At 42.5% G+C, this 13,435-nt stretch overlaps 1 protein-coding gene across 1 annotated transcript; it reads left to right on the top strand.

Annotated features, from left to right (window-relative positions):
- The first annotated feature begins 894 nt into the window (after nucleotides 1-894).
- Nucleotides 895-1,674, top strand: LOC139434437 (octapeptide-repeat protein T2-like). Its single transcript, XM_071204735.1, has one exon. The coding sequence runs from the start codon at nucleotides 895-897 to the stop codon at nucleotides 1,672-1,674; it is 780 nt and encodes a 259-aa protein (XP_071060836.1).
- The last annotated feature ends 11,761 nt before the right edge of the window (nucleotides 1,675-13,435 follow it).

The following is a 13,435-nucleotide window of genomic DNA, read 5'->3' as shown; positions in this document are numbered from 1 at the left end:
AACGAAAAAGCGAGCTTTATTAAATAAATTAAAGCTGTGGCAAAACAAGGCAGAATCCAAAATATCCAACACCAACGAGCAGCACAAGGAACACAGACCGTGGAATGACATGGAGGGGAAACAATGAACCGACATGGAACACAGGGGAAGACTAGACTAAATACACAGAAGGGTAATCACAGAACAAGACACAGCTGGGCAGGGGAGGAGAACCCAAGGACAACAGGTGAACACAATCGGGTAATCAGGGAGGGAAACAGACAGGCAGGAAACGGGGGTGAACACTTTACACAATAAAACAGGAAACCCAAAGACAAGAAAAACACCAACACAGACAAAACTACAAACGTGACATAACATGACAATCGTGACAATACAAGAAGTATAAAGTAGCAGGAAATTGAAATACTGTTTAGTACCTTTACTTAAAGTAAATGTAGGCTCCATAGTTATGTACCTTTTCTGCTTTTAAATAAGACATAGTGTGTGTTTAATTTATTTGGAACAATGCTTTGTTGTTGATGTTTTCAACCAATTTTAGTTTTTCTTCAGAAATAAGGGTGATATTTTTATATCGAAATCATCACTTTAAAAATATAAAAAATAAGTGACATGTACTGGCTATGAACTATTTAAAACATGTTTATCCATCCACCTCTGATCTTGTCTTTTCATCTACTTGAATACTGTTTGCATTTTTCTTCCTTTGCATTTGACTCCCTGTAGTGTACGGTTTTCCCGTGGAAAAGCAAGTACACATTGCTGAACATTCATTTACAACTGTAACATTTTTGTAAAACATTAACTGGTTTTTGACCCTGCTATGGATCATAAGCAGCATGTTTCCTCTCAGCAGGAGCTCAGAGTGACAAATAGAAACTGGGCGCAGCTGACATGCTTTCAGCAGCGCGAGGGAAAAGAGAGAGGAAACAGGCCCGCAGCCGGCAGGCGTACACAGGGAACAGAGAGAGGAAACAGGCCCGCAGCCGGCAGGCGTACACAGGGAACAGAGAGAGGAAACAGGCCCGCAGCCGGCAGGCGTACACGGGGAACAGAGAGAGGAAACAGGCCTGCAGCCGGCAGGAGTACACAGGGAACAGAGAGAGGAAACAGGCCCGCAGCCGACAGGCGTACACTGAACAGAGAGAGGAAACAGGCCTGCAGCCGGCAGGCGTACACAGGGAACAGAGAGAGGGAAACAGGCCTGCAGCCGGCAGGCGTACACAGGGAACAGAGAGAGGAAACAGGCCTGCAGCCGGCAGGCGTACACAGGGAACAGAGAGAGGAAACAGGCCCGCAGCCGACAGGCGTACACTGAACAGAGAGAGGAAACAGGCCTGCAGCCGGCAGGCGTACACAGGGAACAGAGAGAGGAAACAGGCCCGCAGCTGGCAGGCGTACACAGGGAACAGAGAGAGGAAACAGGGCCGCAGCCGGCAGGAGTACACAGGGAACAGAGAGAGGAAACAGGCCCGCAGCCGACAGGCGTACACTGAACAGAGAGAGGAAACAGGCCTGCAGCCGGCAGGCGTACACGGGGAACAGAGAGAGGAAACAGGCCCGCAGCTGGCAGGCGTACACAGGGAACAGAGAGAGGAAACAGGCCCGCAGCCGGCAGGAGTACACAGGGAACAGAGAGAGGAAACAGGCCCGCAGCCGACAGGCGTACACTGAACAGAGAGAGGAAACAGGCCTGCAGCCGGCAGGCGTACACAGGGAACAGAGAGAGGAAACAGGCCTGCAGCCGGCAGGCGTACACAGGGAACAGAGAGAGGAAACAGGCCTGCAGCCGGCAGGCGTACACAGGGAACAGAGAGAGGAAACAGGCCCGCAGCCGACAGGCGTACACTGAACAGAGAGAGGAAACAGGCCTGCAGCCGGCAGGCGTACACAGGGAACAGAGAGAGGAAACAGGCCCGCAGCCGGCAGGAGTACACTGAACAGAGAGAGGAAACAGGCCTGCAGCCGGCAGGCTTACACAGGGAACAGAGAGAGGAAACATGCCTGCAGCCGGCAGGCGTACACAGGGAACAGAGAGAGGAAACAGGCACTGCAGCCGGCAGGCGTACACAGGGAACAGAGAGAGGAAACAGGGCTGCAGCCGGCAGGCGTACACAGGGAACAGAGAGAGGAAACAGGCCCGCAGCCGGCAGGCGTACACAGGGAACAGAGAGAGGAAACAGGCCCGCAGTTGGCAGGCGTACACAGGGAACAGAGAGAGGAAACAGGCCCGCAGCCGGCAGGAGTACACAGGGAACAGAGAGAGGAAACATCCAGCAGGCAGCTAAAAGATAGTGATGATTGATTGGGTTATTTGTTGAGACTACTAATAATAATAATAATAATAATAATTATTATTATTATTATAGCCATATTTAGTTGAATGTAATGAGATGTGGAGGGCTCTCAGAGATAAGAACACCTCTGAAGCCAGATAAGGGGGTTCAGAAGGTTAAAGATCTATATAGGCAGAATGACCATAAACCCATGTCATTCCACAGAAACTTCTTTCAACTTAAAAGTTTTATTGGAGAAATAGAAATACAATCACTAACTACTGTCATGTCCAGGACATCGTCATCTAGGCCAGATGGTTTCAGATGCTATGCCACACTTTTCCAAAAATTCATAAAACAAGTCTTATCAATTAGCTTCACCCTAATCCTGTTTCTACTGACAGAGCATATCAATATTCTGCATCTCAACATGGTTCTAGTCATACAACATGTGTTTCAGAGATAATGGAGTCAGGCTCCTGCTGTCCCCCCCACCCCCCCTGCCAGTGTTTCCCACTCATTTTTACTTGACCCCCCATACTCTCATACTTCCGTATATCTCAGAATATTTAATGTGGATATAAGAATAATCAGTCATATGGTTTCTTACACTGCATGGGTTACACATAAAACATTAGGGGAATATTTTCCAGACTACATTACCATTAGATTAAAAACATTGTTAAAGGACTGAAGAAAAAGCACAATTATTGGATGTTATGACTAACTTATTTATGGGTCCCTGATTCTTCCAATACTATAATTATTAATGAATGAATTTGGACAGAGGATAAAAAGGAATATATTTCATTCGTTAAGGTGGAATATACTTGGAGAGAAACTAAAAAAAACTTAAAAATACAACATAATGGGTCGATGCATATATAAGTAATAATAGTAATATTATATCATCACTATAATATTACACAAGATTATTTTGTAATCATATCAATCTATCGTAACATAGCTATAAAGCTTTGTCTCACACAGTATTATTTGTATAGTGTTACGTCCAAGCTCGACTTGGTACTGACGACACACTTCTTCTCTCTCTGGCCTTCTAGTCAGAGCTGAGCATGATACCTGACATTTCCCTGTGTTTTCTTTTTATATTTCTGTTGTAAATGTCTTTCATATGTTATTGTAGTGTGTTTTTCTTACATGTACAGCACTTTGGCTCGACCAAAAATCGTTTTTAAATGTGTTTTATAAATAAGATTTGGTAAAATTCAAGTTCTTTTAAGAAGCCCTGAGACACAGTTTCGTGAATATTGTTGTTTTTAGCCCCCGGGGGCTCCGGGCTTAACAGTTAATGAACAACTCAAATTATACGGGATACAAGTAGCAGTTATCTAATAAACAACAAACCAAACACCTAAACAAACAAATACATGTAACTAAAGGAGGACTCTTACACTTAGAGCTATTTGCTATTCTAATTAAGGGGACCAAACAACAAACCAAAACCTAACTTTTAATAGCAACTAACACAATTACAGCCAAAGACAGCACCCCTGCTCCTATACTACTAACATAAAGTTACTACGGTGTTTGTGAAATCAGTTTAAACTCTTAAAAATGGCATAGAAAAATGATGGCATAAATATGATAAGTGAGTATTGGAGGACATTTCATGTCCCCCATATAAAACATCTAATAATCCATGCCCAAAATGCTAAAACATGCACTAGTTGTGTTAAACATACTTGTATTGAGACAAAATGTATATAAAGTTGTAGAAAAAGTGGTTTTTCTTGTCCCCGATTCTTGGTGACCAACTTGCATGTCAAATATAACATTTAAAATAGGGATTTGATTTACTTTTTTTGGTATTATTCTATTGATATATGTCTCTTGTAATGGTAAAATCAATTTGTTAAATCATAAACATATTTTAGATAACAGTAATTTTGCACAGAAGGTGTGTCCCTCAACATGCGTTCAACCCTGTTACCCAAACCTTTTTAGATTGGCACAGGAAGTGATAAAACTCACACAGTGGAAGTGACATCAGCAAGCCATGTGCTAGTGCCATGGGTAGACCAAAACTAAGTCCTCTCTTTTATTTTTCATATTTTTACAATCTTTTCAGTCTTAAAAGAGTGTGGCACTCTGACCCACTCAACCCTGTTACTGATATTATCAGAATAAAGCATATTAATTTCAAAGTTATCTTTCTTTCATTAGATATCCAAATGTGTCCTTGCCTTGAAAGTAGCATTACATGCTACATCTAGCAATAATTCCTGAGGTTAAAGCTCAAATTAGCATTGATTTTCAACCCTATTACTATAATTAGAGTAACAGGGGTAATTCTTCATTGGAAAATATTAATTTGATGCCTAGCTTGACAAATCACTTGTTTTGATGGTTTATTATCTGTTTTTCCTAAATACATACAAAAAAATTAGAAAATAAAAGGTTCATTTTTCTAAAATGTTGGTGTCTAAATTGTCCTCCAATTCTGGAATGACCCAGATCACACAACTAGTACCTCATACACCATGAGGACTGGGAAAAGGCCCAAATACAGCTAATTTGTCTTTAACATTGTTTACGGGACAAGAGGATATCAGTGAATTCCAAGAACATAATAATGTCAGCTTCAAATCAGAGGCCGTTCGTACAATTACTTAGGAGCAATTATGGCTTTCATCCAATTAGCCTCTTTGGCTCTGGAAATAAATAAGTGCATTCACTGGAGCTGTTTGCGGCAGCTGTCTGCTAATAATTACTCAGCGCATTAGTTTAGCTTTATACTTCTCATTTCATTTCATTTCAAACCTTTATTTAACCAGATTGGTCCCATTGAGATCATAGATCTCTTTTTCAAGGGAGACCTGCAGCATATAGGTTCCACATGAAATATAAAACAATAAAGGACATTATACATTATATTTACAGGATACATTTACATAGTTATAGACATTTACAAGTGCCCATAGTATCAACGAGCATTTCATTTAGCCTAGCTTTAAAAACATGCAGAGGATTGAGATTGCTCAGTTTCAATTCTTGCTGAAGATTGTTCCAAGCAAGTGGAGCTGCGCACATAAAAGCTGTCTTACCGAAGACAGTCCTTGCTCTTGGCACATCTAACAAGACTACATCATGCAATCTCAGACAATAGCTGCTTGCAACTCTCTGTGTTATCAGAGAGCAGATATAATACGGGAGTTTAATAATAATAATAATATATTGGATTTATATAGCGCTTTTATAGTACCCAAAGACGCTTTACAATATGAGGATGGGGGGGTAGATAGACTGGGGCAGGTAGACAGCAGACTAAGAAAAACAACAAAAACAACAAAACAAAACACAGTGGCAGTCAGGAGGAGGTCGAAAATGAGTGGGGGGGTGTTTTACGGATAGAGAGAGGTGAAAAGATGGGTTTTGAGGCGGGACTGGAACAGAGTGAGGGACTCGGACTCACGGAGGTCTTGGGGGAGGGAGTTCCAAAGCTTTGGGGCGGCCACAGAGAAGGCTCTGTCTCCAAAGCTCCGGAGATTGCCAATGAGGGTGGAAAGCAGGCCGGCCGAGGTGGATCTGAGGGTCCGGGGAGGATGGTAGGGGATGAGAAGGTCAGTGAGGTACGGGGGGGCCAGATGGTGGAGGGCTTTATAGGTAAGGACCAGGAGTTTGTAGTTGATGCGGTGAGTAACGGGAAGCCAGTGTAGTTCTTTGAGGACCGGGGTGATATGGTGCCATGATTTAGTGTGGGTGAGAAGTCTGGCGGCTGCGTTTACCCAACAAAGCTTTATAAATAAACTTCAAAATGTGTCTTTTAGTGATGTGTCCTTTGTTTGTGGTGTATGTGCTGGTCTCTCTTATTTCAGGTGGTAATTTCAGCTATTCAGGAATAAAGTGCTCAGAGTTCAGTCTATTGTGCAGCTTTAGCAGAATACCGCTTTTCCCCTTTTAGGCTGATATGCATCATTATGACGTGGGTTTATTGCATTTCCTCAAGACACTTTTCCTCTCATTCTCCTGCTCGCATTCATACATATTTTCTCCTCCTAACTAGAAGGTTTATTATGATTTGTGAATACTATTAGTGTTTGTGTGCGGTTGTGCACACACACACACACACGAAGATATACACACTGACAGATACATACAAACAAGAAAAAATATATAATAATACATGATAAAAGACAGCTAAATGCACAGTACAAAATGAACCCCGTCCCTGCTCTTATTAAATGGTGGTTTGTCATCATCATTCACTTGGACATCATTGACTTCTTGTTGAATTAAAGACTGGAGTTTCCTTTGAAAATGTACTGGTTGAAAGTTACATTTATATCTCTCACAGGCTCCACCCTCTACTGGACTCTATGGGTACTACCTAATCATGCAAGTGTAGCAAGTGTATTAGCTGTAATTAAATGAGTGATATTCAGAAGAACTAGGAACGACTATGGAGCTCAATGTGTGTGAAAAATACAAACTGAAACCAGGTATGCGTTACAAAATAGTTGTATTCAAGATATCAACAAGTTCATTCAAATTCACACGATTATTTTCAGGTGCCCAGTAAAGGCAAAAGACAACAAAAGAAAAGCTTCCGGGGTAAAGTTAATTAATTTCCATTTAATCCTACTTCACCATGTGGCAGGGAGGATAGGTTTAGAATCTTAGCTCGACATCAAGGTCCATGAAAGGTCATCAGGTGCGGCAAGCACCTGGAAAAAGAGAATATATCCAAACAAAAAACCTAACCTGTAAAAGGTCACAAGGAAAAATTAGTATCTTCCCCTTTAAGCATTTAAATAAAAATAAATCTCTTAAATAAATACATCTCTTGTATAATAAATCTCTTAAATAAAATAACTACATCACTTGTATAATAAATCTCTTAAATAAAATAAATACATTTCTGGTTGTACAACATTTCTATATCCATTTCTATACAAAACATTACTCTGTTTAAAGAGTCTGTGACAGCATCCCAACAACTGTTGTGCAATGAAATATTGGGCTACTAGTAATCTCGAACCGTCAGTTTAAAAAAGAAAAAGCGATACCGTTCCGTTAAATATCAATAATTTCGAACATCGCGGGGAAATTCCTTCGACTCATTTTGAAGATTTGGGGGAAGCCGGAAGTGACGTCAATGCGGGAACGCTTCACTGTACGGCGAGAGAGCCAAACACGGACAACGTGTGTTGTCATGCGTAGAAATGGTGAATTACTGAGTTTAGGCACGTTAATAACGTTTTAATGAAGTTGACTACAGTATATTCATATGTGTCAGTGCTTTCATGTCAATTCGGCGAACATAAACATAAATGATCGTGGTGAAGATGATGATTACATTAGGATTACAAATCGGGAGTGAGAGCTACTGAATTTCCTCCCGTAGGATGTGATATAAAAACAAATCGATTATTTTTGTAGTTGTAAACTCAAGTGGATGAAACTACATGTATTAGTGCTTTCATGTCAATGCGGCGAACATATGATACATTAAATGATCGTGAGGATGATGATTAAAAATCGTTTGTTTGTGCCGGTCTGCATTTCCTGATGAGAAAACAAACCGATGCTTTTTGTAGTTGTAGTACACCAACTTGGATTAAACGTGTGGTTTTTTACCACAATGTTGGGGAAATTAATGGATAAAATGCACGGATTATTATTATTATTATTCCCACTCCGATCGGGACACGAGGTCCACCGTTTCCCCGCAGCGAGGCTCCCCTCGTTGACAGTTTACGTGGGCTGGGTGCAGTGGCGGACTGGTCATCGGGACGAATCCCGATGGGCCGGTCGGATAAGTCACTAGCACATCCCCCATAGGCGGCGCGTGAGGCTCAGGTTTGACGCTGCCCGCCTCAGTGTGCGGAGTTGAAATCTCTCAAGTCATATTACAGGATAAAGGAAATACAGTTTAAACTGCTGTATGCAGAGAAGACGCCGACGTGTCGCACTTATCATTCATATTACATCATCAATCAGATCATCGATCATATAATATCATAATATATCATATATTTCCATATCTGAGTCAGCTTCTCCAGCCTCATCTGGCCGTGCAACACTCACAGTGTCACAGACTGTATGCAGAAGTATTATTTTAAGCAACACATTATGTTGACGAAACACTCGAGTCAAATGTAATTAAAGTCAGATCCACTCGTGTCTTAGACGTGAACGCGCTCTCAGCTGGAGAGAGAAACCCTGGCTTGATTTACCGAGTTGATAACCAGCGTCGTAGGACCGCTTAGCGAGATCTCGTGTGTTAGTTTGTTGTTGTTAGTTTGTTTGTTACTCAAACATATCCAGGGTCTGTTGAACTGGCTTCGTAGTACAGGGCATAGGTGGCTAGCAGCGCTAAGGTCAAAGACACAGATATTATACATTATATTTGTATTTTACCAGGATGCAGTGACACAAATATTTACATATTTACATTTACTATCTACAGCACCCGCCACCCCTGACATCCCCCACTCCCCCCGTTGACAATTTACTAGCGGTACCGAAGTGGGCCGGTCGAGAGTCCCGGGATGATTTTTAGTCCCATTCCACCACTGGCTACATGACCGTATGATCGCCCATATTGACGCACCTCATTCCTAAACTTCTAACAGATATCATACAACATAAACCGATCCTTCAGCCTCATATGAGCTCTCAGATACGTTCAAAATTAAACTGTCATCGCTGTCTGAGCTTGCTACTGTGTGAGCCATCGTGCTCGACTCACCGCTGATTGCAGCAATTGTTAACAAAACGTTAATCTGTTTAGGAATCGTGGAGGAATCCCTGTGTGTAGCATGTAGCATCAACGTAGCAACCAGCATCACAAACGACCAGCCAAGGAAATGGAAGTGACCTGGCTGCCATTTATACTGAGCTACGGGAGCCTGCTAGGATTGAAGGTTTTTAACCTGGGTTACACTTTCCCCCCCTGATCTCATACGTCTCGAACATGGACCTGGTTGTGTGCTAATTGGTTGCTGCAATGTGTGCAAGGGAAACTCAGTGTCTGTTAAGGCATATGTGAAGGCCGTAGCCAATCCATGAAAAAGTGTATGGAAGGTGTCTAATACTGGTTGTCCAAGTTTTGTGTAGCGAAGTCGTTCTGGTGGTTTCCTGTTCCTAATTGAACGTCTTGGAAGTTCATCCACATTGTCTGAAGTGGATATTGGCAAGTCATCGTCTTCAGAGGAACGGGCCCATTCCTCTTCAGCAATGTCTGCTTTTTCTTCTCCTGCAATGTCTGCTTTTTCTTCTCCAGCAATGTCTGCTTGTTCCTCTTCAGGAATTTCTGCTGGTTCCTTTCCAGTTATTTTCAGTTCAGAGAGGTTCTGAGCAGCATCCTCTGCTGCTGCACCAACAGGGGCTGTGCTATTGGTAGTTGGTAGTATTGTGCTGGAAGGAGAACTAATGGGATCTGCTGGTATGTCAAGTATGGTGGTGAATCTTGAAAGCTCAGAGATGGGCAATTCACTGTACCAGTATATTGGGGTTTCATCTTCATCAATGTCGACGTGATTTTTTAGATGTTCTGTGTTGGAACGAGTTATGGGCTTGCGGATTCGTGTCGGAATTGGGATTTCTGGGGCAGATAGGTACCCACAAGGAAGAAGAAGATCTCTATGTAAGGTACGTTGGGGACTATTTTTTTTCTCTGGTCTGACTGTGTAGACAGGCAATGTTCCAGCTCTTTTGGTAACAACATACACTTGAGATTCCCATTTGTCTGATAGCTTATGTTTTCCTCTCGGACGTACATTTCTGACGAGGACACGGTCTCCAACGGAAAGATCAGCAGCAATGATATGCTTGTCAAATCTTATTTTGTTATTCTGAATGATCTTTTCTGCATTTCCAGTTGCTATCTTGTAACTTTCCTCCAAATTAGACTTTAAATATTGGACATACTGAGAGTGAGATGTATGTTGTTTGTTTGTAAGAGGTAGTCCAAAAGCTAAGTCAATTGGTAGGCGTGGTTGCCGTCCAAACATGAGTTCGTATGGCGAGAATCCTGTAACGTCATTCTTTGTGCAGTTGTAGGCATGTACAAGGGGTTTCACAAAGTCTTTCCAATGCGTTTTGTCCGACTCTGTCAAGGTTCCAAGCATACTCAAGAGTGTGCGATTGAAACGCTCAACCGGGTTTCCTCTTGGGCGGTATGGTGTAGTCCTTATTTTATGAATTCCTGTGATTTGGCATAGTTCCTTTATTGTCCTGGACTCAAAGTCCGGTCCCTGATCGCTGTGTAGTTTGTCTGGAATTTCCTAGTGAATGAAAACGTTTTCCCATAGACATTTGGCTACTGTCCTAGCCTTCTGGTTGTGTGTGGGAATAGCAATGGCATACTTGGTAAAGTGATCTGTGATGACAAGAATGTCCTTAGTACCGCTTCTGTCTGGTTCTAACGACAGATAATTCATGCAGACAAGTTCAAGAGGTCTTGTGGTTCTAATGTTTACAAGAGGTGCAGCTTTTCCATGCAAAGCCTTTCTTTTTACACACCTCACACGTTTTTATCTTGTTGTAGACATCAGTGGACAACATGTCCCAAGTAGCGGACGGATGTTTGAAAGAACATACACTTTTCAAGGGACAGTTTCAGACCAAACTCTTTTAGCCGATTCAACACTTTCATCAGCCTGGCTTCATGCTCCTCTAATGTTGGGGAAAACACAATGATGGCATCGATGAAGACGAGGACCTCTTTCAAATTCATGTCTCCCATACATTTCTTCATGAGGCGCTGGAAAGTGCTCGGTGCATTCGTAACTCCTTGGGGCATGCGATTAAACTCCCAAAATCCTAAGGGACACACAAAGGCAGTTTTCGATTTATCTGCTTCGTCCATTTCAATTTGATAATATCCACTTTTCAGATCAAGTACTGAGAATCACTTGGAACCGGAGAGTGCTGTGAATGTGTCTTCAAGCTTTGGCAGAGCATAAGCGTCTTTTATTGTTTGTAGATTTAGTTTTCTGTAATCAATACAGAGTCGAACACTGCCGTTCTTTTTCCAAACCACCACAATGGGTGATGAGAAGGAAGATTCAGATTCCCGGATTACTCCTGATTCAAGGAGTTCCTGAAGATGTTTCTGTACAGCGTCGATGTCTTGAGGATGGATTGGTCTTGCTCTGTGCTTGAATGAGGTTTCTTCTGAAAGTTTGATGTGATGAGTAACTTTATCAGTTCTGCCAAAATCAAGATCATGTTTTGCAAAGACTTGTGGGATGCTATTGAGCTTTTCCGTAATCCGATTTTTCCATTCAGGTGAGAGTGGGGAGTCACCAAAGTCGAAACTCTGAAGTTTTGAGAGTCCAACGTCTGATGAAGAGGCTTGAATTGGATCAGAACCGCTGTGCTCCTTTAAGATTGTCTGAATAGCACTTACTTCTGCAACCACAGATCTCGCAGGGATGACAATATCGTGATCGGATTCATTCGTAATGACTACTGGCAACTGGCATGGCTGATGTCTGGGAAGGTCAACTCGACAGGATTTAACCATCAAGCCGCCAGGCAAAGAGAAAGAAGACGGATGCTCAACAAGGACAGATTTCTCAGACTGCAAAAACTGTGAAACGACAACTCCTTCCAGGACAACAGTTCTTCCTGCTGGAATAGTTTGTGGGTTCTTTCCATGCATTCGGATAATGCCATGATAACCATGTCTTGACTGCTTGTGCCTTAGTTCCAGGATTTTCAACACAGCTCGGTATCCATAAGGAAGACGAGGATTTTCTGGCACGTTGTGTTCCAAGTATTTTTCGTAAAGGACATCCAATGTGTTAGTTCCAACAAGCACAAACGACAGAGAATCTTTAACATCAGGCACCACCAAGGCAAGAGTGTGTACTTCAACTGGTTCACCAACAAAGTCAACAGGAAAAGTAAGGTCAAGCTCAATGTAGCTAGCTCCTTCAACTTCAAGAATATACATTAAAGGTTTGATTTTTTGATCGGATAGATGCTTGCAGTACAAATAATGGGGAACTGTAGTCACCTGTGAACCTGTGTCCAACATACAATTAAATTGTGTTTCTTTTATGCTCACTTGTGCTGTGCTCTTAGTGCCAACAAGTCCTTTTGGTAACTGGTATGGATATGGAGGAGACCAGTTTACAGGACATTCATCCGCTGCAACCCTTGTCTGCCCTTCCTCAAGGGCTGCATTTAGTTTGATGGATTGGAAGATGTGTTATTTCCGTCCCACATCTGTTGCTTTTGTTGCAACTGCTTACGTTTTGCCATGACCAGATTTGGATTGGGTGTATTACTACATGATGTAGCAATGTGACCATCTTCTCCACACCTAAAGCAGTACCAAGGTTTAGGCTTGTTTGAGTGTTGTGTCATGGCAGGTCTCACAGGTCTGGTATTGAAACCACTTAGTTCAGGTCTTGATTGTGCCTGAGAAATCAAAGTTGTGAGCTGGCTCTGCAGTTTATTCATCTGCGTTCTGAGATCCTCGATTGCCTTGAAGTCATGCTTTGAATTTGAGTCACAAGCGCAAGTGCTTTGTGAACTCACTTGTACTCGTTGTCTGGACGAACTGATGTGTTTTTTCATGCGGCTCTCCTTGGATAGTTGTCTGTCTTCTTCTGTGCGTAACAAGAGCAAAAGCTCTGAAAAGGAAGGAGGATTGTCTTTTTTCTGTTCAAGTTGTAAGTTTGTTATGACTGTGTTATCCCAGCATCCACGGCAGAATTGTTTAATGAGAAGCTTTTCTATTTCACTTGTCAAAATGCCTCTGCAATCGCTGAAGGTAAGCAGACGGCCTTTCACCAGGGTCTTGGAGTGTGTTCAAGAATTGAGCAAAGAGCACCTCTCCATCTTGGACAGTGGCAACGGCTGAGTCAATAACCTGTAAGTAGATGGTGGGTAAGGCATCAGGACGCAGACCTTTGACCACATCAGCTGCAGGAGACAACAAGCTCTCAAGAACTCGACGTACAAGGCAGACGGACTAGGATCAGCAATCAGTAGTTCAATTTGAGAGCGCCAAGTTTCATAATCTGCTTCATTAATTGAGCTTGGAGGACCAGGTACACTGGCCAGACCACTTGCCTTCTCTGCTCCAGATGTATAACAATACCACTCATGAGACGACAGGAATGACCCCACATTGTGTAATGTTTGGCCAGCATGCCCGCCTGCCTGTTGAAACTGGT

The sequence above is a fragment of the Pseudochaenichthys georgianus genome, chromosome 1, assembly GCF_902827115.2.
Source record: "Pseudochaenichthys georgianus chromosome 1, fPseGeo1.2, whole genome shotgun sequence".
Taxonomy (NCBI): Eukaryota; Metazoa; Chordata; class Actinopteri; order Perciformes; family Channichthyidae; genus Pseudochaenichthys; species Pseudochaenichthys georgianus.
Note: the sequence above shows the minus strand (reverse complement) of the source record. Positions and strands in the feature narration are given on the sequence as shown.